General features: G+C 45.6%; 1 protein-coding gene across 2 annotated transcripts; it reads left to right on the forward strand.

Moving 5' to 3' along the window:
* The first annotated feature begins 1,126 nt into the window (after positions 1-1,126).
* LOC308702592 (tripartite motif-containing protein 16-like) lies at positions 1,127-21,933 on the forward strand. 2 transcript variants are annotated; one of them, XM_081385553.1, is made up of 5 exons: positions 1,127-1,772; positions 5,385-5,480; positions 13,537-13,696; positions 13,887-13,934; positions 20,672-21,933. In XM_081385553.1, exons 1-5 carry the CDS (start codon positions 1,200-1,202, stop codon positions 21,190-21,192), a joined length of 1,398 nt encoding a protein of 465 aa, XP_081241679.1. In that variant the 5' UTR covers positions 1,127-1,199; the 3' UTR covers positions 21,193-21,933. The 2 variants fall into 2 exon arrangements, with proteins under 2 accessions (XP_081241679.1, XP_081241678.1); XM_081385552.1 differs by lacking the exons at positions 1,127-1,772; positions 5,385-5,480 and adding exons at positions 5,715-7,613; positions 10,607-11,085.
* Positions 21,934-24,877: the final 2,944 nt, after the last annotated feature.

A 24,877-nucleotide genomic window follows, 5' to 3' on the forward strand; every position in this document is an offset into this window, starting at 1 on the left:
CAAATGTCTCCTGGTCCAAACTCATATTTTGCGTAACACTTTCTCTAAGTTGTCAAAGAAAGCATTAACATTCTCTCTGTTGAAGCTACTTGACCTGGCAAGGCTAGTTGCCTTTGGCTTTCTCAGTGACAGTGTTGTATGCCGCTTTAAGAAGCCTGTAAACCACTCTTTGCTTGCCTTTTCTTTTTCTGCCCACAAAGGCGCAAACTTCAGCTGGTGTGCCACAGCAAACTGGTAGGCAAGCTTTCTGACCTCATTTGGCGACAGACCAAAATAAATGTCAGCTGACCTAGTAATTTTTATATTTCTATAAAATCTTTTGACAATACCGAGTCAGAGTACGGTAATTTATGTTAAAATCCTTTGCTTGCATGCTCTGTCTTTCATTGATAATTTCAAACCACCTTCCTTCCTTACTGTCTATCCTTCATTAATTCCTGCCTTTCCTTCCTTCCTTCCTTCAAAAACATTATTGCAATTACAAATAAATTACAATATCACAATGTTTTTTGAGCATGTTCTATGTGTTTATTTGTACAGGGGCAAGTTGTCACATGTGACAACTTGCCCCAAAGTCATTGAGACAACTGGCCCCAAACTGACATGTGTGCTAATGTTGGCTAAATCTCAAGGTTACCTCAACATAGCACTTTAGCTAAAGAATCAAAAGACACGTTATTGTCTCTATTTTGTGTAAAATAATATTTTTTAACATTCATACCTAACAAAGTTGTATTGCATAAAATACTTTTTGAGCAGAAAAATAAGAAAATTGTGCTAACCTCAGATTAGAGTGATCTTGACCACATGTGAACAGGAAGTTGTTGACTATAGAAGAAGTCACAGAAAGTGGCTATTTGATTTTTGAGATAGAGCCTCTAGTGTTGGAGTTATGAACAGTGTGACAACTTACCCCGCTCTCCCTACTGTATAACGCAGAATTTAAGGTATTGAATTATTCATGTGCTTGGAACTCGTATACTTACAATGTTTTGACTCCACTAGGGCACATAAAAACAGCAGTAAAGTGACTCTCCTTCACCAGGAATGAGGAAGCTGCTTTACAGACACTCCTGTTTTACACACGTCACTCAAACACAGAAGCAGGAAACTATTTCAACTCCTCAGTTCAGAGAAACAGAAAATGAAGTATTGTTGAGCTGTTGTGTGTTTGTGTCTCTCTGTATTAATGCGGTAAAATGGCAGAAGCCAGATTTTCTCAGGATGAGTTCACATGTCCAGTGTGTCTGGATCTCCTGAAGGATCCAGTGGCTATTCCCTGTGGACACAGTTACTGTAAGATCTGTATTACAGACTGCTGGGATCAGGAGGATGAGAAGAGAGTCTACAGCTGCCCTCAGTGCAGACAGACCTTCAGTCCAAGACCTGCTTTAGCTAAAAACACCATTCTGGCTGAACTGGTGGAGAAACTGAAGAAGACTAAACTTCCTGCTGACTGTTACGCTGGATCTGGAGACGTGGAGTGTGACGTCTGTACTGGAAGAAAATACAAAGCCGTCAAGTCCTGTCTGGTGTGTCAGGAATCTTACTGTCAAACTCATCTTGACCGTCATGAGGAATATCACTCTCGTAAGCCACACAAAGTGATTGATGCCACTGGACGACTGCAGGACATGATCTGCCGTAAACATGATAAAGAGCTAGAAATGTTCTGTATCACTGATCAACAGTGCATCTGTGTGTGGTGTAAGGAGAGTGAACATAAAAACCACAACACTGTATCAACTGCAGCACAGAGGACAGAGAAACAGGTATGAACTGAGAGGGATTGATCACACAGAAATGAAAATATCTTTATTTACTCACTCATTTACTCATGCTGTTCCAAACCGGTTTGACTGAGTTTCTTCTGTGGAATATAAAAGATGACATTTTGAAGAATTTCTCGTCTATTTTAGTCTATTCATTGTAAGTGAATGGAGTGAAAGTTTCAAGCTCCAAAAAGGAGAAAAAGCATAAAAGTAATCTGAACAACTAGTGGTTAAAGAAAGGAGTTCGCTTAAGTGTATTGACATGCACTTGTAGTGTACTTCAAATTAAAAGTATATATAAAAAAAAAAAACTGTACTTGCAGATAATATAATATTAATGAAATGAAAGGCCACTTAAGTGCACTTAAAGAGAGTAAATGTTCATGACTGTTTCATAAGTACACTTTATAAAGTACACTTTTTTTTATGTAAAATTAAAAGTTTTACTTTGAAGTACATTTGAATAATATTTAATATCAATTAAAGTCAATATAATTATGAAATTGCATTATATACTTAAATCCTACTTAAAGGTACAATATGTAAGAATTTTGCATTAAAATATCCCATAATCTCAAGGCCAGTGTTATATATTTTGTTAAGTTGATTACTTACAATATCCCAAATGTTTCCAACTATTTTTTAATCGTGAGAAAATTGCGATTTTAACCAAGGAAACGGGGCGTTAGAGCAGGGGGGAGCTGGGAGTCGCCAGTCAATTGCGTCATATCTGCGTTACCCTCGGTTTCCGCTTGTACTGCGTGGAGTCCTGGACAAATGCGGAAGTTGTAGTTGTAGCGTCTATCAAGCAACAAACGTTAGCTTGTTTCTTGCAGTCGTTATGGAACAGAATTATTTTTTACCGATTGCAGCTGGTTCTGTCGACAAAGCATGCTTAATTTTATATTTTCCAAATGTAGCATTCGGTAATAGTTATGTTTATGTAAGGGAAGTATTATTGCTTTAGGTTTATGTTTAGTTTATTGACATTGTTTATCACGTTTGGTGTTTATGGCCATGTAAATAAATATAGCATTTGTTATACATAAAGATTAATCAGTATTTTGGCAAATGATGTGTGTATGTTCGAATGTACTTTTACAACAATAGTTTAGAACACGTAAAACTGCGCCTCGTTATCACAACAATGAATTCGACATACAGTAACATCTATGATAACCAATTTAGTATTAAACCTTACTTTTCTTGCGGTTAATTCATTTTAATGAAATAAAAGTGTGATGAAGTTCACGAGTCAGGAAGGAAGAAGACGGGTCGGCGTGACTGGGACTCGTACTTTATTAAAGGTCCCATTCCATGGATTATTTTTATTATTTTATAATGTTTCCAGGGGTGCCCTTATAATGTTAGTATGTTTTTTTAGATCAAAAATTGTTATAATTTAGAAATAAAAGGCATATTTCCTAGCCTGATTTCATTCCCTGGTTTGAACACTCTGTTTGAAGGGGCGTGTCTGCTGTGAGACTTCAGTGTAAACGCCCTCTGCTGTGATTGGCTGACATGCTTGCATATGAAATATCTGGCATTACATGTGGAACTATCTGGAAAACTTTTACTATTACAGCTATTATACGTTTTTACTATTACAGCTATCTGGATTAACGAATCATGAGAAGTTTTTTAAGTATTTAGATCTATTACCATCACATAAAAGGTTGCAGTGATGAGCACTGAGCAGATGACAGTCTGTTGATCGCGTGAAAGATCTTATCATTGCAACGCAGTTTCTGCACTATCACTAATAATTTCACCAATGCAAACATGAGGCATATAAATACAGTAAGAGCTTCGTTGTGCAGTGTAACAGCGTCATTGATTTCATAACGAGTTTTGGCAAGTGTCCAGATAAACTCGCGCTGTGTGATTGACAGCTTGGGCGATTGGAAAGGGATTGTTCTTTGATCGCTTTCTGTATATTAATCACAGTTTAAGTAAGATTATTTTCATCCTACTAAGAGAAACGAACGATGTGAAGAGTGATCGCTACTTCCATATTAAATCACTACTTACCCCTTGCTGGAATATAGTTGAAATAGTCCCCTTCGTCAGTATGAAACGCTGAGAGAAGTCTGCTTGATATTATTCCAGGTTAGAAAAACAGTCCGTGGTGAAATGGACAGAGCAAACTAACAACTTCGAATTAAACTTTTGCGGTATCCGATTATAGATAAACATCAACCACGTCTGTTGACATTTCGCCATCAATACGCCTGTGTTCCTGTGGGCGGAGGTAACGGTTCTAGTGACATCATTAAAGCAGGATGTAGAGGGGTGTAGTCCAATCCAGCCGTTTTTTGTAGTCAACTTCTGTTAAATAAAATATCTCGCTTGGCATTGAACTTTGAGCTTTATAATTTTACAGATATTATTTATACTCTAACAACAACATTACACACTAACTAAAGTTTGAAACATGGGATCACATAGAACGGGACCTTTAAAATAAAGCAAAACAAACAAAAGTCGTGCACAACGCGCATTCACCGTGGCAACCGCGACGGCACAAAACAGTTCAAAAATGAGAGCTCGGATCCACCGGTTTTCTTTCTCTGCGTCCAATTTTTACTCCAGTCTCTCTCTCGTTCCAGCGCGGCTTATAAGCCTCTCTCTGTTTTGCGCGTTCCCGTGAAGGGGTAGGGTTGTCTCGATTCTCTTTTGGTTGAAGGGGTAGGGGTAGGGGTAGGGGGAAGGGCCAGATAGCCCTTGAAACGAAGATTTTTCGGGAGCACACTTCAATCGAAGGGGCAACATGACTACCAATAATCATTTTCTTTATGTCACATTCAATCTTGTGTTCATATTTACGTCATGTTCTTCAAAGAAACGGTTGCAAAAAAAACGCTAAAGTTCGATAACAATATGACGCGTGTAAAAAGCAAAAGTTTGAAGCGAAGTGGACGCGCGAATAGGGCGAATTCGCGTCCACCGAGCCGCGCTAAACGCCTCATTCGCGCCGCAAGACCTCCAGACGCTCGTAAACGCGTCTTAACATTGAAATCACTCGCTCCAGACGCTCTATTCGCGTTTGGTGTGAACGCGGCAGCATTAGGCGTCAAAGATATTGTCATCTCCGTTGTTTTCTGCGAACTTAAGAAGAAAAATGCAAAAAAATAGCTGTAACTGAAGACTATAGCCTACAGCTGACGACGGCATCTTGGAAGTTTGTGATAAACATTGACGCAGCTCCTGTGACGTAGGCGCTAGCGACGACGTATAATGAAACGGTGTAGTAGTGGTGTCCCATTTCTTAGGGGAATATTTTCACCCCTACGCCTTGACACTCTGTTTCAAGGGGCAAGGGTAAGGGGTAGGTGAAGGGGTATAAAATAGAATTGGGATTGGGCCAAAGTCATACAGGTTTGGAGCGACATGAGGGAGAGTAAATGATGATACTAATTATATAAAACTAGGCACTGATGAAATACTGCTGACATTCATTTCAGGAAACCATGAATCTGTGGTTTGAACCAGACAGTAAAAGCTTACCATGCAAGATCTTTAACCACTTCACCAACTCTGGATTCATGTAACTTTAATGTTTGTATGACAGCAGTTTTATGTGTCATTCCCTGTCATTGGTTTGTCCTCCAGAAACAGCTGAAGGAGACGCAGATGAAGATCCGTCAGAGAATCCAGCAGAGACAGAAAGATCTTCAGCATCTGAGAGAGGCTGTGAAGTCTCATAAGGTGAGTCTGGAGAAGAAGAGAAGTTTGACACGTCTCAGTTTGGACTCTGTCAGTCGTGCTGAAGCCACTGTGTGATTGTGATGTGTGTGTAACAGCGCTCTGCACAGACAGCAGTGGAGGACAGTGAGAGGATCTTCACTGAGATCATTGTCACGGTTCATAGATCCAATGTCTCTCTCTAGTCTCGTGCCTTGTTGTTTACATGTGTGTGAGTGTGTGAGTGGGTGTGTCCGGATCGTTACTGTTGATCAGTAGCCAGCTGCAATCACTCATCATCACCAGCTGCCACTCATCTCATCTCCTATATATGCTCACCGCTTTCTCATCTCCTTGTCAGATCGTTGCATGAAGTCTCTGTGTTGTCTGATCCTGTTCCTGTGCCTCGTGTCCCGTCTGGAGTTCCTGTGTTCCTGTTTCACGTCTTGTTGGATTACGTTTCATGTCTGGATCACGTCTTCACTCATCAGAGCGCACTGCACTTCATCCATCTCTCCGTGTCTGACCATCAAAGTCCCTGCGCCACAGCCTGCATCACCCGGATTTCATCATCATCATCATCATCATCATTATTTGCCTATCAATAAAGAGTTTTTTGCACTTGCATATTGTATCCTCGTTTCTGACGTAACAGAACGATCTGACCAAGAATGGATACAGCAAGTACATCAGCGCCGACCATGGAGGACTGTTTGAGTAACAATATGGCTCGTTTGGACATGCAAGAGCAGAATTTAAACGATACTGGTCGCGCTGTTCAGGTGTTAGTGGCGCAGGTGTCCGAGCTCACCCGGCAGATCCAACAGCTACGAGTTCCCACTGCGCCGCCCACACCGGCCGTTCCTCCCACACCATCGGACAGCCCATCCCAGTCGGAGCCACGCCTACCAGCCCCAGAGCCCTATTCAGGTGATCCAAAATTTTGCAGAGCTTTTCTAACCCGGTGTTCAATGCTTTTTTCTCTCCAACCCAAGACTTTCCAGACCGAGCGATCCAAGGTCGCCTTTGTACTCATCCTCCTGACTGGGAAAGCGGCCTTATGGGGAACGGCGGTGTGGGAGAATGAAGATCCGTGCTGCGCCTCGTTCCAGGAGCTCTCCTCTGAGATGAAAAGAGTTTTCGACCGGGCGGCCGGTGGAAGAGAAGCTGCAAGAATGCTGGCTGATTTACGTCAAGGAGAGAGATCAGTGTCAGACTTTTCGATCGATTTCCGGACCCTGGCAGCGGAGAGCAAATGGAACGAGGAGGCGCAGTGGGACATGTTCCTGCATGGGCTGGCTGACCGCGTCCAGAGAGAGATCTACGCTTTGGACCTGCCTCAATCTCTTAATGAACTCATCGCTTTAGCCCTCAGAGTTGACGCTCGACTATCCCGAGTTGGAGGTCACGCCACGAGTAGACGCCCTCTGGCAGGTGCCGAGGGTCCACGATTTGGAGGCGGGGACGCGGTCAGCCCCGTCGACGATCACGAGCCCATGCAGGTGGGTCGAGCTCGGCTTTCCCGGGAGGAGAGGGAAAGGCGGAGGTCCCAGGGCCTTTGCCTATACTGTGGAGGAACCGGACACTATGCTTACAACTGTCCGGTAAAAGGGCCAAGCCCGATAGTAAGTATGAGGCTACTATCGGGTGGGATCTCCGCCGAGAAGACCTCATCAACATCTACCCTCCTTCCGGTAAGACTGAGATGGTCAACACTCACTCACGACTGTCAAGCACTCTTGGATTCCGGGGCAGAGGGTAATTTCATGGATCACTCATTCGCACGTCAATTCAAGATTTCCCTCAAACCCCTCACACATAAGATTGCTGTACACGCACTTAATGGACAAGAACTTCCCACCATCACTTTTGCCACAGAAGACATCACCCTCATCACATCAGGCAACCACACCGAGATCATCTCTTTCTACATCCTGGACACTCCCCTTGCACCCATTGTCCTTGGTCACCCTTGGCTCACCCGTCACAACCCTAAAGTGGACTGGCAGCTCAAGTCTGTGTCTTCGTGGAGTGATCAGTGTCATAAGTCTTGTCTAGTGTCTGCCTGTCCGTCTGTTTCTGTCCCTGTGTTGCAGGAGGAGGCAGTGGATCTGTCTAACGTGCCCGCGGAGTACCTGGACCTGAAGGAGGTGTTCAGTAAGTCTCGGGCTGCTTCTCTCCCTCCGCATCGTCCCTATGACTGTGCCATAGACTTATTACCAGGTACAGCTCCGCCCAAGGGCAAGTTATATTCACTCTCGACACCAGAGAGGGAGGCTATGGAGAAATATATTTCTGATTCTCTAGCAACGGGGTTCATCCGCCCTTCCTCTTCTCCAGCGGGGGCGGGGTTCTTTTTTGTGGGGAAGAAGGACGGGTCTCTGCGACCTTGTATTGACTACCGGGGGTTGAACAACATCACGGTAAAGAATACTTATCCTTTGCCGTTGATGTCTTCAGCCTTCGAGAGGTTGCAGGGAGCGTCCATCTTCACAAAATTGGATTTACGTAATGCTTATCATTTGGTCCGCATCAGGGAGGGGGATGAGTGGAAGACCGCGTTTAACACCCCCAGGGGACACTTTGAATACTTGGTTATGCCTTTCGGGCTTTCCAACAGTCCAGCGGTCTTCCAGGCACTCGTCAATGACGTGCTGCGAGATATGATAGATCAGTTCATTTATGTCTACCTGGACGACATACTGATTTTTTCTTCTTCTCTCCAGGAACACGTGCAGCACGTCCGACGAGTGCTTCAGAGGTTGCTAGAGAATGGGCTTTTTGTCAAGGCGGAGAAATGCGATTTTCATGCACAGTCTGTTCCATTCCTAGGGTACATCGTGTCGGTTGAGGGAATGCGCATGGATCCTGAGAAGATCAAGGCTGTGGTAGAGTGGCCAAGTCCAGAGTCTCGTAAGGCCCTACTGAGATTTCTGGGGTTCGCCAATTTCTACCGGCGTTTTATTCGCAACTTCAGCCAACTAGCCGCACCTCTGACCACCTTGACCTCCCCCAGAACGACGTTCAGGTGGTCAGACGCAGCCGAGGCTGCGTTTGCCAAACTGAAGGGTTGCTTCGTTTCAGCCCCTATTCTGACAACCCCTGATCCATCACGTCAGTTCGTGGTGGAGGTCGATGCGTCAGAGGTGGGGGTAGGAGCAGTGTTATCCCAGCGCTCTCTTTCAGACGACAAGATGCATCCTTGCGCGTTTTTGTCTCATCGTCTATCTCCTGCCGAACGCAATTATGACATTGGGAACAGAGAGTTGTTGGCAGTCAAGTTAGCATTGGAAGAGTGGCGGCACTGGTTAGAAGGGTCGGGGGTACCTTTTATCGTTTGGACTGATCACAAGAACTTAGAATACATTCGGACTGCTAAAAGATTGAACTCCAGGCAGGCTCGGTGGGCACTTTTTTTCGGTCGTTTTGATTTTACTCTCTCGTACCGCCCGGGTTCTAAAAACATCAAACCCGATTCTTTATCGCGCATTTTTGATCGTTCCGAACGCCCGTCTACTCCCGAGTGCATTTTACCGGAGACTCTATTCATCTCCACACTCGTATGGGAGGTCGAATCGAAGGTCAAGAAGGCCTTAGAAGGGGTAACGCCCCCGGTCGGTTGCCCACCGAATCGTTTATTTGTGCCTGAGGGTCTGAGGTCCAGCGTCATTCAGTGGGGGCATTCTTCCAATGTGGCTTGTCATCCAGGAGTCAGTCGCACTAGATTTTTAGTCAAGCAACGATTCTGGTGGCCTCTCATGGCTCGTGACATTCACAATTTTGTTTTGGCTTGCTCAGTTTGTGCCACTGGTAAGACTTCCAATCGACCCCCAGATGGGTTACTCCAACCGCTGCCGGTTCCTTCGAGACCCTGGTCCCATATCGCTCTAGATTTTGTTACCGCCCTCCCACCCTCTCAGGGTCACACGGTAGTTTTGACCGTGGTGGACCGGTTCTCGAAGGCGGCCCATTTCATTCCCTTGCCCAAATTACCCTCAGCCAAGGAGACAGCGGTGATTGTCGTTGACCACGTCTTTCGGTTACATGGCCTCCCGATAGACGTGGTTTCTGACAGGGGACCCCAGTTTGTGTCCAAATTTTGGCGAGAATTTTGTAAGCTTCTGGGGGCGACTGTCAGTTTGTCCTCAGGGTTCCACCCCCAGAGCAATGGCCAAACTGAGAGAGCCAACCAGGATTTGGAAAGAACGTTACGATGTTTAGTCTCCAAGAATCCTTCCTCGTGGAGTCAACAACTTTCTATGGTGGAGTACGCCCACAACACGTTGCCAGTGTCATCTACGGGCCTATCTCCGTTTGAGTGTAGTGTAGGGTACCAGCCACCAATTTTTCCTAGTCTGGAATCCGAAGTCGCGGTCCCCTCCGCTCACGCCTTCGTCCAGAGGTGTCACCGCACGTGGACTAGAGCCCGTGAGACTCTACTCCAGGTGGGGTTGCGCACCAAGGCCAAAGCCGATCGCCACCGGTCTAGGCCTCCCGTATACGTCGCTGGTCAAAAAGTGTGGCTTTCTACCAAGAACATTCCTCTGCGTTCCGTGTCTAATAAACTTGCTCCCAAATTCATTGGCCCATTTACTGTCACCAAGATCATTAGTCCGGTGGCAGTCCGCCTCAACCTACCTCCAGCGTACAGGAGGATTCACCCCGTCTTTCATGTATCCAAAATTAAACCCGTATTTCATTCTCGTATTAATCCGCCAATCCCGGTTCCTCCCCCGCCGCGACTCGTAGATGGGGAACCCACTTATTCGGTCAATCGTGTGCTGGACTCAAGGCGGAGGGGACGCGGATTCCAGTACTTGGTGGACTGGGAAGGTTACGGTCCAGAGGAGAGAAGTTGGGTACCTGCTAGAGACATTCTGGATCACTCCCTTATCGATGATTACAATCGACAGGTAAGGGGACCTGGGAACGCCAGGAGGCGTTCCTAGGGGGAGGGGTACTGTCACGGTTCATAGATCCAATGTCTCTCTCTAGTCTCGTGCCTTGTTGTTTACATGTGTGTGAGTGTGTGAGTGGGTGTGTCCGGATCGTTACTGTTGATCAGTAGCCAGCTGCAATCACTCATCATCACCAGCTGCCACTCATCTCATCTCCTATATATGCTCACCGCTTTCTCATCTCCTTGTCAGATCGTTGCATGAAGTCTCTGTGTTGTCTGATCCTGTTCCTGTGCCTCGTGTCCCGTCTGGAGTTCCTGTGTTCCTGTTTCACGTCTTGTTGGATTACGTTTCATGTCTGGATCACGTCTTCACTCATCAGAGCGCACTGCACTTCATCCATCTCTCCGTGTCTGACCATCAAAGTCCCTGCGCCACAGCCTGCATCACCCGGATTTCATCATCATCATCATCATCATCATTATTTGCCTATCAATAAAGAGTTTTTTGCACTTGCATATTGTATCCTCGTTTCTGACGTAACAATCATCCGCTCCATTGAGAGAAGCCGCTCTGAGGTCACACAGCGGATCAGAGATCAGGAAAAGACTGCAGTGAGTCGAGCTGAAGGACGACTGGAGCGACTGGAGCAGGAGATCAAGGATCTGAGGAGGAGAGACGCTGAGCTGGAGCAGCTTTCACACACACAAGATCACATCCAGTTCCTGCAGGTAACAGAGATCTAGAAGAACAGGATCATAGTGGACTTGAGCAAGATCCTGCTATGACAGAGAAACATTTCATGAGAGCAGAATGAGCCGTTGACTGAGATGTTGTCAGGAATTCAGTCAGATTCAGTCAAGTGTTGTGTTATCATATAATCATCAGTCAGACTCTCATCTGATCATCTTCTGTTTAAAGAGACACACTTACAAAGCCCTGGGAAATGTACCATTAAATATGAACTCATTTTTCCTTCTGGTTTCTTCTGTCTTGATGAAATCAGTGAACTTGATGGTATCAGTATCCAGTCAACTAGATTTTCCATCCTCTTTTTAATGAAATCTTTTATTTCTTCTAATATAATTTCAGTAATTGGCACCAAAATTGGGTCAGGTGATCTTCAAAGTTGATAATATTGATAATGTTGATAAAATGAAACAAAACATTTTTAATAGAAATTACATTGAGTATATTTTAGTTTATCATAAATGTGTATCAGTTAATTTAGTATTACCTAACCATATTTCAAAGATAATAGAAGTAATTATGTAATTGTTGGTCAAAAAGATAATATACAGTGGGTACGGAAAGTATTCAAAACCCCCTAAAATTTTTCACTCTTTGTTAGAAGTGGCACAGCACTTCTCTGGCTCACCTCCTACCTCTCTGACCGTCATCACTTTGTCTCTGTTAATAACTGCAACTCCCACACCTCCCCTGTCACCCATGGTGTCCCCCAAGGTTCCGTGCTCGGCCCCCTCCTCTTCACCATCTACATGCTTCCCCTCGGTCAGATCATCCGCCACCATGGACTCCATTTTCACTGTTACGCCGATGATACCCAACTCTACATGTCCACCAAATCCATCACCCCGGCTATCCTCTCCACCATCACCAATTGCATTTCCGACATAAAAACCTGGATGGACAATAACTTTCTTAAACTCAACAGCAATAAAACAGAACTCCTTATCACCGGCCCAAAATCTCTCCTCTCTTCTATTCAGAACTTTACTCTCCTAATCGACGGACATAATGTCACCCCCTCCCTTTCTGTCCGAAACCTTGGCATCATAATGGACTCCACCCTCTCATACCGAACACACATCAACCATATCACTAAACTATCTTTCTTCCACCTCCGCAACATTGCCCGCTTTCGCCCCTCCCTTACCCTGTCAACAGCGGAAATCCTCATTCACGCATTCATAACTTCAAGACTTGACTACTGCAATAGCCTTCTCTACGGACTTCCTACCAATCAACTACAAAAACTGCAATACATCCAGAACTCAGCCGCCCGCCTCCTCACCCACACCCGGTCCCGAGAACACATCACCCCTGTTCTCCAGCAGCTCCATTGGCTACCTGTTCATCATCGCATTCATTATAAGCTCCTCCTCCTCACCTACAAGTCCCTCCATAACCTGGCCCCGCCCTACCTCACTGAGCTCCTGAATCAGCACCAACCCACCCGCCACCTTCGTTCAGCTGGCACCAACCGCCTCACCCCGATCGTCCGCACTAACCGCCGGACCTTGGGGGATCGAGCCTTCGCTATCGCCGCCCCCACCCTCTGGAACTCACTCCCTACATCCATTAGAAACTCCGATTCATTACCAAACTTCAAATCAGTACTCAAAACCCACCTGTTCAAACTAGCTTTTCCTTAAAAACCCCTTTTGTTTTGTTTTGTTTTGTTTTATTCCCCATGTGAAGCGTCTTTGAGTGTCCAGAAAAGCGCTATACAAGTGTGATGTATTATTATTATTATTATTATTATTATTATATTGCAGGGTCTGAATACTTAGGACCATGTGATATTTCAGTTTTTCTTTTTTAATAAATTTGCAAAAATGTCAACAATTCTGTGTTTTTCTGTCAATATGGGGTGCTGTGTGTACAATAATGAGGGGGAAAAAAATAACTTAAATGATTTTAGCAAATGGCTGCAATATAACAAAGAGTGACAAATTTAAGGGAGTCTGCACTGTAATAAAAAATAATGATAAAAACAATTCTGAAATTACATATACAGATACTTAAATCCTACTTAAGTTGGTCAAAATATTAGCTAATTGTATTTAATATAAATTTAAACTATAAGACATTAATTTAATTAAAATAAATATTTTAATTATAATTGAAAAAATAATTGAAAAATAATTAAGTGTCTGAAAGCATAACATTCAATCTGCTCTTAAGTGTATATATATATATATATATTATTATATATATTATATATATTATTATTATTATTATTATTATTAAGTGTCAAATACTAGAGTTTGTATTATTAAATGATGAATATGAGGAGAATGTGCTGATTGTGTGAAAGTGCTGGATTGAAGCGAGTCACTGAAGAGAAGTCAAGTCAACAAGAGCCGCTCAGATCTGATATAGTGCAGGTTATTGGCTGAAGTGTGGAGATGATGAGTTTTGATTTCTGTTTTCTGTAGAGTTTCCAGTCTCTCTCAGCACCTCCTGAATCTACAGACGAACCCGACGTTTCCTTCAGTTCTCTCTCCTCTTTTGATGGCGTGAGAGAATCTGTCCGTCAGCTGAGAGACAAACTGGAGGATTTCTGCAAAGAGGAGATCAAGAAGATCTCAGACGGAGGTAAAGTCCTGCGCCTCGTTTATACAGACGTGTGGAGAAAGATCCCAAATCTGAACGTACAACCGTTTCTGAAATGTTCCTACGATTTATAAAACATCCATTTGCACAAAAATGTCCTTAAATGTCTGAGAAATGGATGTATTTTATCTTGTCATTTCTCTTCACACTGTTCATGTCTGTTTATTTCCAGTCACTTTCACCAATATGAATCCCAAGACCAGGAACGACTTCCTACAATGTGAGTCACTAGAAAACAAGCAGAAAAACTCACTGAATGTGTTCATGTTCTCTTACGAGAGGTTCTCTCGTATTGCGTAAGCTAGCTTACGCTGCGGGAAAGTCTCCTTTCTCGAGATACTGAAGCCAAAAATTATCCTTAATTTTTTTTAAATCTTGTCAACGCAGTGCGGCAGCCTGCAGACCTAGGGCAGGCGAATCGCGTGCCCATTGGCTGCTCTGCGGCAACTGCAGCAGCCTATGGCTGAGCCTTGCGCGTGACGTCACGTCCAATGAGCGCGCTTGGCGCGCTTAATGCGTCACAGCCCGTCATTAGGGGTGTGGCTTAGCGTATATAAGCAAGGTACAGAGGCTGCTTCGCTGATTTCTGTCTCTTCAGCGAAGCTCTTCGCATCGCTGATCTCCGAGGAAGCCGCCGTCGAATCAAGCGACCAGCACGCCGAGGATTTCAGCCTGAGGACGCCGGCCGCTCGCCGCCTTCAGCCTTCCCTGCCTGCTGCGCCATCCGGCATATATATCCTTTTCTTGCTCTGTGTTGTGTGTTTTGTGTGTCCGCCGCGACACACTTGCATCTAAAAGAGCGCGAGGCGTTGTTTCAAATGCCTCGCTCATCCTGTGGCTCGTGCAGAGCCGCGCTCAGCGACGGAGACCGCCACGTGGTGTGCGCTCTCTGCCTGGGCTTCGACCACGCAGTCCGCGCTCTCTCCGAGGGCGGCTGCGAACAGTGTGAGGAGTTACCGATGTCGACCCTACGGGCTCGACTCGCTAAATTTGAAGAACCTCCACCTTCTCCGGCCACTTCTTCCGGGCCACGTAAAAAGAAACGTCGCTCCCAAAGGCCGCCGGAACTGGACGCTACAGCTGAGTGCTCGCCGGAACCTCTCCCGCGAGCCTCGCTCTCTCCTTCCCCCCCACCCTTCACCGACGCGCAGCGGCCGGCCTCTGCCCGCACTGCCGTCGTCCTGGGGGATGATGCAGATGATGCCGCTGACAGCTGCTCTCTGCTCGCGTCTGACAGCGAGGAGTGGTCGGGCTCTCACCGCTCCGCCCCCTCGACTTTGGAGTCTACCAGATCCCGCGCTAGTGTCGACGCGGAGCTTCTCCGCCTCCTCACTCAAGCGGTCGAGAGAATGGGACTGGATTGGTCCCCACCCAAGGAGCCGGAGCCCAATCGCCTTGACGGATGCTTTCTACCTAGCCGCCGACCTGCGCCTGCCTCTAGGTCAGCACCCTTCCTGCCTGAGCTCCACGCTGAACTCTCTAAATCCTGGAACGCTCCGTTCTCCACCAGACTCCGCTCGCCAGTCTCCTCGGCTCTCTCCCAAGTGGACGGAGCCGCCGAGAACGGCTATAACGGTATCCCCGCCGTTGAGGATGCTGTGGCAACGCACCTTTGCCCGCCGTCTGCTAGATGGCGTTCAAAGTCTGCCCTGCCGTCTAAAGCCTGCAGGACCACCTCAGCTCTCGCCGGCCGCGCTTTCGCCGCCTCCGGCCAGGCTGCTTCCGCCCTGCACTCAATGGCCATTCTTCAGATCCTCCAAGCCGACCTCCTCCGTGAACTGGACGAGAAGGGCTCGGATCAGTCTGCCTTAACTGATCTGCGCAGCGCTACGGATCTTGCGCTCCGCGCTACCAAGACCGCTGCTCAAGCCATCGGCAGATCCATGGCCGCGCTCACCGTCATCGACAGACACCTATGGTTGACGCTCGCGGACATGAGTGAGTCAGAGCGCGCTGTATTTCTGAACGCACCACTCTCGCCCACCGGCCTCTTTGGCCCTGCGGTCAGCGGAATTGTGGATCGTATCTCTGAAGTGCAGAAGGCGTCGCAGGCGATTAACCTCTTCCTGCCCCGCCGTTCGAGCCCAGCCACAGGCCGCCCTCAAACTCAGCCTCCTGTGCGCAGCTCTAATCAGCGCTCTTCCCGGCCTCCCAGCGCTTCGCAGCGACGCCAGGGCAGTCGCCCTAGGTCACGCTCGACCAGCCGTCACAGACCGCCGCCCCCCCGGGGCCCGCGGCCCAAGATCGCGTTGAAGCCCGAGCCCGCGAAGTCCTCCTAGCATCCGCAAAGAGGAAAGGATGGTTGAGTCCCGCTACGGCCGGACCGCCATCAAAACGCACAGCTCTGTCAGTCCCCTATGTTCAGGCTACTGCAGCAGCACACACCGCAGCCAACGAGCCAGTAATAACACTCGCTCGCCTGCACACAAACGCCGTTTTCACGGCGACCCAGATAAATCCCAAAAAGAGTATAAGTGCTTTAAGTGTAGAAAATGTGCCCACACCCATGTGCTCACTGCTTCACACAAGTACAATCCCTATGGTAACGCGCTCAGAGCGCTCTCTAATAAAGCGGCCTCACACCGCTCGAGTACTAAATGTAGTAAATGTGCCCACACTTCCGTGCTCACACCTACTCGCTGCTCGCTCTGTCACTCAGTTACCTCAAGTTGCTTCGGCTCAAGCCGCAGGGATATTAAGTGTAGAAAAAGTGCCCACTCCCGTGTGCTCACTGCCTCACACAGACGAGGTTCCCATGGCAACGCGTCCAGAGCGCTATCTCTTAAAGCGGAAACATTCCGCTCGAGCATCAAGTGTAGAAAATGTGCCCACAGCTTTGTGCTCACACCTGCCCACTACCCGCTCTGCCAGACAGGTTGCAAACCTCATAAAGCTCCCAAACACTGGCAGTGTCATAAGTGCAAATCCCGTGCCAGCTCACGAGCACGCGCACCCACTTTCAGACACCATAATCCCCACGCCGCTCTCGTGCCTGGGATATTTGACAGCAGTTCACGCTCCATCGTCCGAGATCGAGCTACTAAAATCTGCACAGTCGGCCAGCCCTGTTCTTCTGCCCTCGTGTCCGAGCATCGGCGGCGCGCGCGCCGCCCCATCCTCTCTGATACAGGTTCCCCATCCCGCGCAACGCGGCGATCTGAACCCAGAGACCATTCGACCCCTAGCTATGCATGCAAAAGCATGGGAGGCTATTCAGGGCGCGTCAGAATGGGTGCTCAACACCATAAGACACGGCTATTCGCTCCAATTTGCTCGTCGCCCTCCGCGTTTTCTAGCGCAGACGGAAACGAAAGTGAGTTTGGAAACAGCGCATCTGCTTCAAGCAGAAATAGCGAAGCTGCTGCGAAAAGGGGCCATAGAACAGGTTCATCCTTCCTTGAGCGAGTCAGGCTTTTACAGCCGTTACTTCCTCGTTCCCAAGAAGGACGGAGCATTAAGACCTATTTTAGATCTGAGACATCTGAACAAGGCTCTCATGAGACGGCCGTTCAAGATGATTACAACCAGACAGATCCTTGCGCAGATCCGCCCAGGAGACTGGTTTATCTCTCTCGATCTGAAAGACGCGTATTTCCAGATCCAGATAACTCCCCGTCACAGGCCATTCTTGAGATTCGCCTTCGACGGTCGAGCTTATCAATACACAGTCCTGCCGTTCGGCCTGTCTTTAGCACCCCGTACATTTACGAAATGCAAGGACACGGCTCTCGCTCCCCTGAGGAGTCAGGGAATGCGAATTCTGAACTATCTGGACGACTGGCTCGTTCTAGCGCAGTCAGAGACAGAACTTGTGTCTCACAGAACAGCGCTTCTCGACCATCTGGAGGGTCTGGGTCTAGCGGTCAACTGGACCAAGAGCTCGCTCTCGCCCCGGCAGTCGATTTCCTTTCTCGGAATAGAACTGGACTCGGTGGCGATGACGGCCAGATTGTCGGAGCAGCGCGCGCGCCGCATCCAGCGCCTCGCTGCATCCTTCAAGGAAGGCAACCGGGTTCCCCTGAAAGCATTTCAGCGCATCCTGGGGCATATGGCCTCAGCTGCAGCAGTGCTTCAGCTGGGTTTACTGCGCATGCGCCCGCTTCAACGCTGGCTGAGAGCGCGCGTATCCCATCGAGCCTGGGCGACCGGCGGCTCGCTAATCAGAGTGACTCAGGTCTGTGTCTCAGCCCTGCAGCCCTGGCTAGCAGCCGAATGGTATCACACTGGAGTGACTATGGGAGTGGTTTCACACCGGAAAGTTGTCTCAACAGACGCGTCCAACCTAGGTTGGGGAGCGCTCTTCGAAGGCAGACTGGTCTATGGCCACTGGTCAAACCAGGAGAATCTCCTACACATAAACTGTCTAGAGATGCTCGCGGTCGAGAAAGCGCTCATACACTTCCTCCCATTCCTCCATGGTCACCATGTTCTAGTCCGCACGGACAACACTTCAGTAGTGGCCTATGTGAACCGCCAGGGCGGTGTCAGATCAAAGCAGCTCTGCGCCCTGACGGAACGCCTCCTCGTATGGGCTCAGCACTCTCTGCGCTCTCTGAGAGCATCGCATGTGCCTGGCCATCTGAACGAGGGCCCCGACAGACTGTCCAGGGACAACGTTCCCCCTGGGGAGTGGTCTCTACACCCCCAAACAGTCCAGTCGCTGTGGCCCCGCTTTGGCAGAGCGAAAGTCGACCTCTTTGCGTCAAAAGACAACGCACACTGCCCAGTATTCTTTTCAAAGAGCGAGGACGCGCTGGCCCAGACATGGCCCAGCGGCCCGCTATATGCGTTTCCACCGGTCTCTCTGCTGCCTCAGGTCATCGAGAGAGTCAGGAAAGCGCGCCACACAGTGCTCCTCATAGCCCCGTTCTGGGAGAACCAAGCTTGGTTCCCGGAACTCATACAATTGGCAGACTCAGCCCCCTGGCCGATTCCGGTGCGGAGAGACCTTCTCTCTCAAGCCCGCGGCTCGATTTGGCATCCCCACCCAGAGCACTGGTCTCTGCATGCGTGGAGCCTCAACAATTACATGCTGATCTACCAGAAGGGGTGATGAACACGATCATACAATCTAGAGCCCCCTCCACGAGGCGGCTCTACACGTCTAAATGGTCTGTGTTTAACAAATGGTGCACTACCAGAGGGCTCAATCCACAGACATGTGGGGTCTCGCAAGTATTGTGCTTCCTTCAAGAGCTACTGGATGCGGGCAGGTCCCCCTCCACGCTCAAAGTCTATGTCGCGGCCATTTCAGCGCTCTCTGTCTCAGAGCCGGGCCGCGCATTAGGAAGGAACGAGTTTGTCATCCGCTTCCTTAGAGGAGCGAGGAGGATGAACCCCGACCCCCTTCGGTTCCTATGTGGGATCTTTCACTGGTCTTAGACGCACTGAAAGCACATCCCTTTGAACCCTTAGAAACTGTGAATATGAAATACCTCACGCTCAAAACCGTTTTTCTGATAGCACTGTCTTCAGTAAAACGTGTGGGAGACCTTCACGCGTTATCCACTAACGCTGCGTGCCTCGAGTTCGGACCCAATGACTCTAAAGTTATTCTCAGACCGAGGCATGGGTACGTCCCCAAAATTTTGGGCACTCCCTTCAGAGCGCAGGTCATTTCCCTTTCAGCCCTGCCGAATGCTGGCTGCGAGGCAGATAGTAATCTCCTCTGCCCAGTTAGGGCGCTGAGAAGCTATATTTCACGCTCCGCCACCTTCAGGCGTTCAGAGCAGCTCTTTGTTTCGTTTGGTGGGCGCACCAAGGGTCTCGCCGCCTCGAAACACACCCTATCCAGATGGATAGTTGATGCTATCGCAGCTGCTTACGCATCTAAAAACCTGCAGTGCCCTCTGGGCATTCGGGCACACTCCACCAGAGGCATGGCCTCATCGTGGGCGTGGTCCAGTGGGATTCCCATTCATGACATTTGTGCAGCGGCAGGCTGGGCCTCCCCCTCCACATTTGTTAGGTTTTACAACCTGGAAGTTCCCGCTTTGCAGGCCAAAGTGTTATCAGTCTAAGTCTCGCGTAAGCCAGCCCACTGTCTGTGCGCGGGCTATGTTGCTGATTTAGCTCTACTGGTTGAGCTGCACTATGTGGGAAGTGTTAGTTGGACCGGCTGTGCCGCTCCCTACCCCATATATTATGTGCTTGTGTACTGTGGTATCTTGGCCGCCCAGCTCCGCTTCGCGTTCCCTGGACTCCCCATGGGATTCATTCAGGATGCTGGGCGCGCGCACGGCGTTGACAAGGGTGTTCCCGCAGCGTAAGCTAGCTTACGCAATACGAGAGAACCTCTCGTAAGAGAACGTACTCGGTTACTAACGTAACCTCTGTTCTCTCTAGAGAGGGAACGAGTATTGCGTAACCCGCCGTGCTCTCGCCACGAGCTCATTTCGCTTCATGCGACAGAAACCAGCGAAGCAGCCTCTGTACCTTGCTTATATACGCTAAGCCACACCCCTAATGACGGGCTGTGACGCATTAAGCGCGCCAAGCGCGCTCATTGGACGTGACGTCACGCGCAAGGCTCAGCCATAGGCTGCTGCAGTTGCCGCAGAGCAGCCAATGGGCACGCGATTCGCCTGCCCTAGGTCTGCAGGCTGCCGCACTGCGTTGACAAGATTTAAAAAAAATTAAGGATAATTTTTGGCTTCAGTATCTCGAGAAAGGAGACTTTCCCGCAGCGTAAGCTAGCTTACGCAATACGAGAGAACCTCTCTAGAGAGAACAGAGGTTACGTTAGTAACCGAGTACGTTCTTCCTGTAGAAGGAGAAATAAATCATGATAGAAGAGTTTTATAATTGATCATGTAAATGATGATTTGCACAGGATATTTGGTCAGCTGTACTGAGACACTGATGATACACTGAACATTGATTCATGAAGAGTTCAGATACATTAAAAGATCAGACAGATTCATAATTCCTGATTCTGATGTGTTTTCTCTCCATCAGATTCCCATCAGCTCACTCTGGATCTGAACACAGTGAATAAACACCTCAGTCTGTCTGAGAGGAACAGAGTGATTACTTACACTGACACAGAGCAGCCGTATCCTGATCATCCAGACAGATTTGATCAGAGGTTTCAGGTGTTGTGTAGAGAGAGTGTGTGTGGACGCTGTTACTGGGAGATTGAGTGCAGTGGTGAATATGTGTATATATCAGTGTCATATAAGAGCATCAGCAGAAAGGGACGGGGTAATGAGTGTTTGTTTGGAGGTAATGATCAGTCCTGGATTTTGTCCTGCTCTTCCTCCAGTTACTCATTCTGGCACAATAAGATAAAGACTTCTCTCCCTGTAAAGCCCATCAGCAGAAGAATAGGAGTGTGTGTGGATCACAGTGCAGGAACTCTGTCCTTCTACAGCGTCTCTGACACAATGAGCCTCATCCACACAGTCCAGACCACATTCACTCAGACGCTCTATCCTGGGTTTTGGGTTTGGTCTGGATCATCAGTGAAACTGTGTTGATGTTTCAGAACAGATTGTAGAGAGATTTTACCCATAATACTTTGAGCTGCACGATAAATCAGTAACAGTGAGATACAGAGACTCTTATTTTAATTATCTTAACTTCTGCCACAGAAATAACAGAATAAATGTGTGTATTAAATCCTTTATAGAGACAGTAAGAATGGTGTGTGTGTGTGTGTGTGTGTGTGTGTGTGTGTGTGTGTGTGCATGTGTGTGTGTGTGTGTGTGTGTGTGTGTGTGTGTGTGTGTGTTTATCAAGCTATAATTGAATTGATGGAAATCATATTCATTTAGTTTTTACTAGTGACACATAATCATTTTAATATAACTATTTAAAAGTACCTTTCATTTAAAATTATGAAACACTATCTAAATGAAAAGATTAAGGAATAATGAATAACGAAATAACAGAAATGGTTGTGAACAATGTAAGGAGTGAAGATGTGGAAAATGACATTAGTAGTGGAGAAAATAGTGCTGGAAAACAATCACAGTTCAAAATGTGAGGAAAATTGTGATGCAGAAGATGAGGGATGAAGAAGCACTTTCTGAGATTTCAGATATTGGGTCACAAGAGATGGAAATCATGAACTCTTTACAAGAAATAAATGACTTTCACAACGTTTGATAAAGTTGTTGATGTAAAATAGTTCTTTCCAGATATGGAGAAATATATCAGTGTTGTTGCAAAAATAAATAAATAAATAAATAAACAAACACTGAGCTCTAAATATAACGAAAATATTTCCTCTGTGTTTTTTCTTTTCGCTCTCTGTCTTCTTCTTGCTTTTCTATATGAGTGTGTGGAGAGTCTGATCATCATGAGAACATGATTAAACCTGTGTAAAATCAGGGCATTTTTGTGTAGATGTAGTGAGGGCAGGGAGAGTTTGGTCGCCATTATATTCCTGTCTTGAGATATATATATATAATTTGCTTGACACAAACAAACAATAAATAGACAGAGACAATTTCACACAGAGCTCTTGCTGAAGACACAGAAGCTGACATTGTTTTTATAAAGTGTTTTTATTTAGTTCAAAAGACAATGCAACAAGACAAATACAAGGCATTGTAAATATAGTTCAGAATGTATAAAACAAAGAATAACAACAAAAACTAAAGTATAAAATGAACAATAATAATGTAAAATAATAATAATTCAAATTTTTTTTTTTTTTTAAGAAATTTAAAAATAATACTAATAAAATACAGAAATAAAAGTGCTTTATATTATCAGGGCAGTTATATGAATTTGAAAACTTTTAAAATTTGTATTGATTTTATAAGCTTTTTGTTTTGTGATCTCATGTTTTAAAAGAGTTCCAAAGTATATTGTGAGATCGGTGTTATAAAAGGTAATATACAAGGATTTCTTTTGAGTTATTTTTGTTTTATGAATATAATAATTAAAAAAAAAATAAGAAAAAAAATTAAAAGATTAATAATATAATTTTGTTTTTCAGAAAAATATGTTTCGAAAACAAAGTAAAATGTCATTTGTCACCATTTCAGTTCATAGACTTTCCATTCATGTTTCCCTGTCTGTTTCCTGTCTGTTACCATGGACATTGACCACCTTCCTCACAGCTGCCTGTCATTTGTGTTCATCACCACTGTGTATTTAGTTCCTGCCTGTATTCAGTTCAGTGTCTGGTATTGATTGTCTATGTCTAATCCGATCTCCTGTTCATGAGTATAATTAATGCGTTTTGAAATTATCCTAATCTTTTTCTTCTTCATATAGCGACGAGCCGTGACAGAACGGTGGTTCAATGTCAACACTGTGAGAATGCTGTAACAACCTTCACCACACAACGTATTTATAGCAACCTCTTAGCCATGTTGTTAAAACGTTGTTAGAGGTTGGGTACGTTGTGTTCTGTGTTTGCTGGGGTTGTTGCATGTTCAGGGGGAGGGGTTTATGTAAATGTTAGGGTTTGTGATGTCACCAACCCGGGAAGAAGCTCGTTGTAGTCCCTATCAGCGGCTTGTTGGAGTCCTTAAAAAGCGACTTCTGTAAAAGAAAATATCTCCCTTTGCATTGAACTTTGAGCGTCGTAACTTTGCAGATTTTGTTGATGCTCAAACAGCAACATTACACACTAACTAAAGTAAAAAAAGTGAAATCATAATCAAGGACCGCTTTAAGATAAATCGCTTGTGGTATTCCTCAATTGTAAGTCGTTTAGGATAAAAGCATCTGCTAAATGAATAAAAGTAAACAACACTGTACGGTACAAGGGCTCTGAATGAAGTATTGAACAAAGGTCTAGACTCACTCACTGCGGTTTGTTTGCATTTGATTGTACATGCACAGGTAAGTATAGCATATAAATCATGGTTGACAATTAACTTTATTTAAATCTGATCAAGTTCTGTTCAAGCAGACTAAATAATAATGGTCTGGAAAAGAATAGTGTCAAAATGTCTCTGTTTTAGAACAAAGACCCCTTTATAAATCCACAACATCAGACAAAGCATGTATATTAATGACATATAGGTATGACATCAGCTGTTTGAATAGTTTTTTTTTTCTTTTTCTGCCACACACTAAAACACGAGAGGAGGTTGGACATGCTTTTCATTTACACTATATAAATGTGACCAGATGACAGCCATCTGTTCAATACTGCATCTCTATTCGACTATTTGCCATGGATCTCCGGTGGCCAATATTTTATCTTGCCTCAGTCGGTACACTGTAAAAATAAATTACAATCCCAAGTCAAAATTTTCTAGTGACTGGTTACATCTAAATTTTCAATTAGTCTGACGTATTATTTCTCATTGAGCCAATGTTAACAGACTATTGCAACAAGAATTGCACTTGGGCCAATTTAAAAATTTAGATGTTATCAGTCACTAGAAAATTTTGACTTGGGGAGTCTATACATTTTTTACAGTGTAAGTCAGTTCTTAAATGTCTAACTGTTTATGTTGTTGTGTTGTGCAGTTTTGCCCCTGGTGTTAGAGGATGAGTGTATGTCATGTAGTCACATGACAGATGAATTTGCACAAAAATACTGCAGTTTGGTTTGATCCAGAGCCTTTTGATTTGATATGTATATTTATTTTGCTATCTACACTTATGAAAAAGAAGTGAGCTTAATTGCATTCACTTGTAGTGTGTGTCAGATCTTAAAATTATATTTAAAAAAACTACTTGCAGATAATATAATATTAATAAAATAAAAGGCCACTTAAGTGCACTTAAAGAGAGACTGATATGTTTCTTAACACACTTAAGTAGACTTTTAAAAAGTGCACTTTGTAATAATTTCAAATTAAGCTTTACTTTAAAGTACATTTTAAATCGTTATGTTTTAAGTCTTAAGTTTATATATTTTAAGTGTACTAAATTGAAATACATGACATAAAAGTTTCAATAGAAATTACATTATTTTAGTTTATCATAAATGCTTGTCAGTACATTTAGCTGTGACTTTATTTATATATTAAAGGCACACTATGCATTTTTCCGTTGCAGAGACGGCTCTGCGCGTGTGGTATCTACGACAGTAACGTTAAATACAAGCACTCCACAGCAACTCTTTAAAGATAGTAAATGTAATTATGCAATTACATATAAAGATGTACTTAAGTCCTACTTAAGTGGGTCGAAACACTCTTAAGTTCAGCTAACTGCTTAAAGTATAATGCATTTTCATTTATTTTCAGT

This window comes from Scardinius erythrophthalmus (genome assembly GCF_964197995.2).
Source record: "Scardinius erythrophthalmus genome assembly, chromosome: 1".
NCBI classification, from domain to species: Eukaryota; Metazoa; Chordata; class Actinopteri; order Cypriniformes; family Leuciscidae; genus Scardinius; species Scardinius erythrophthalmus.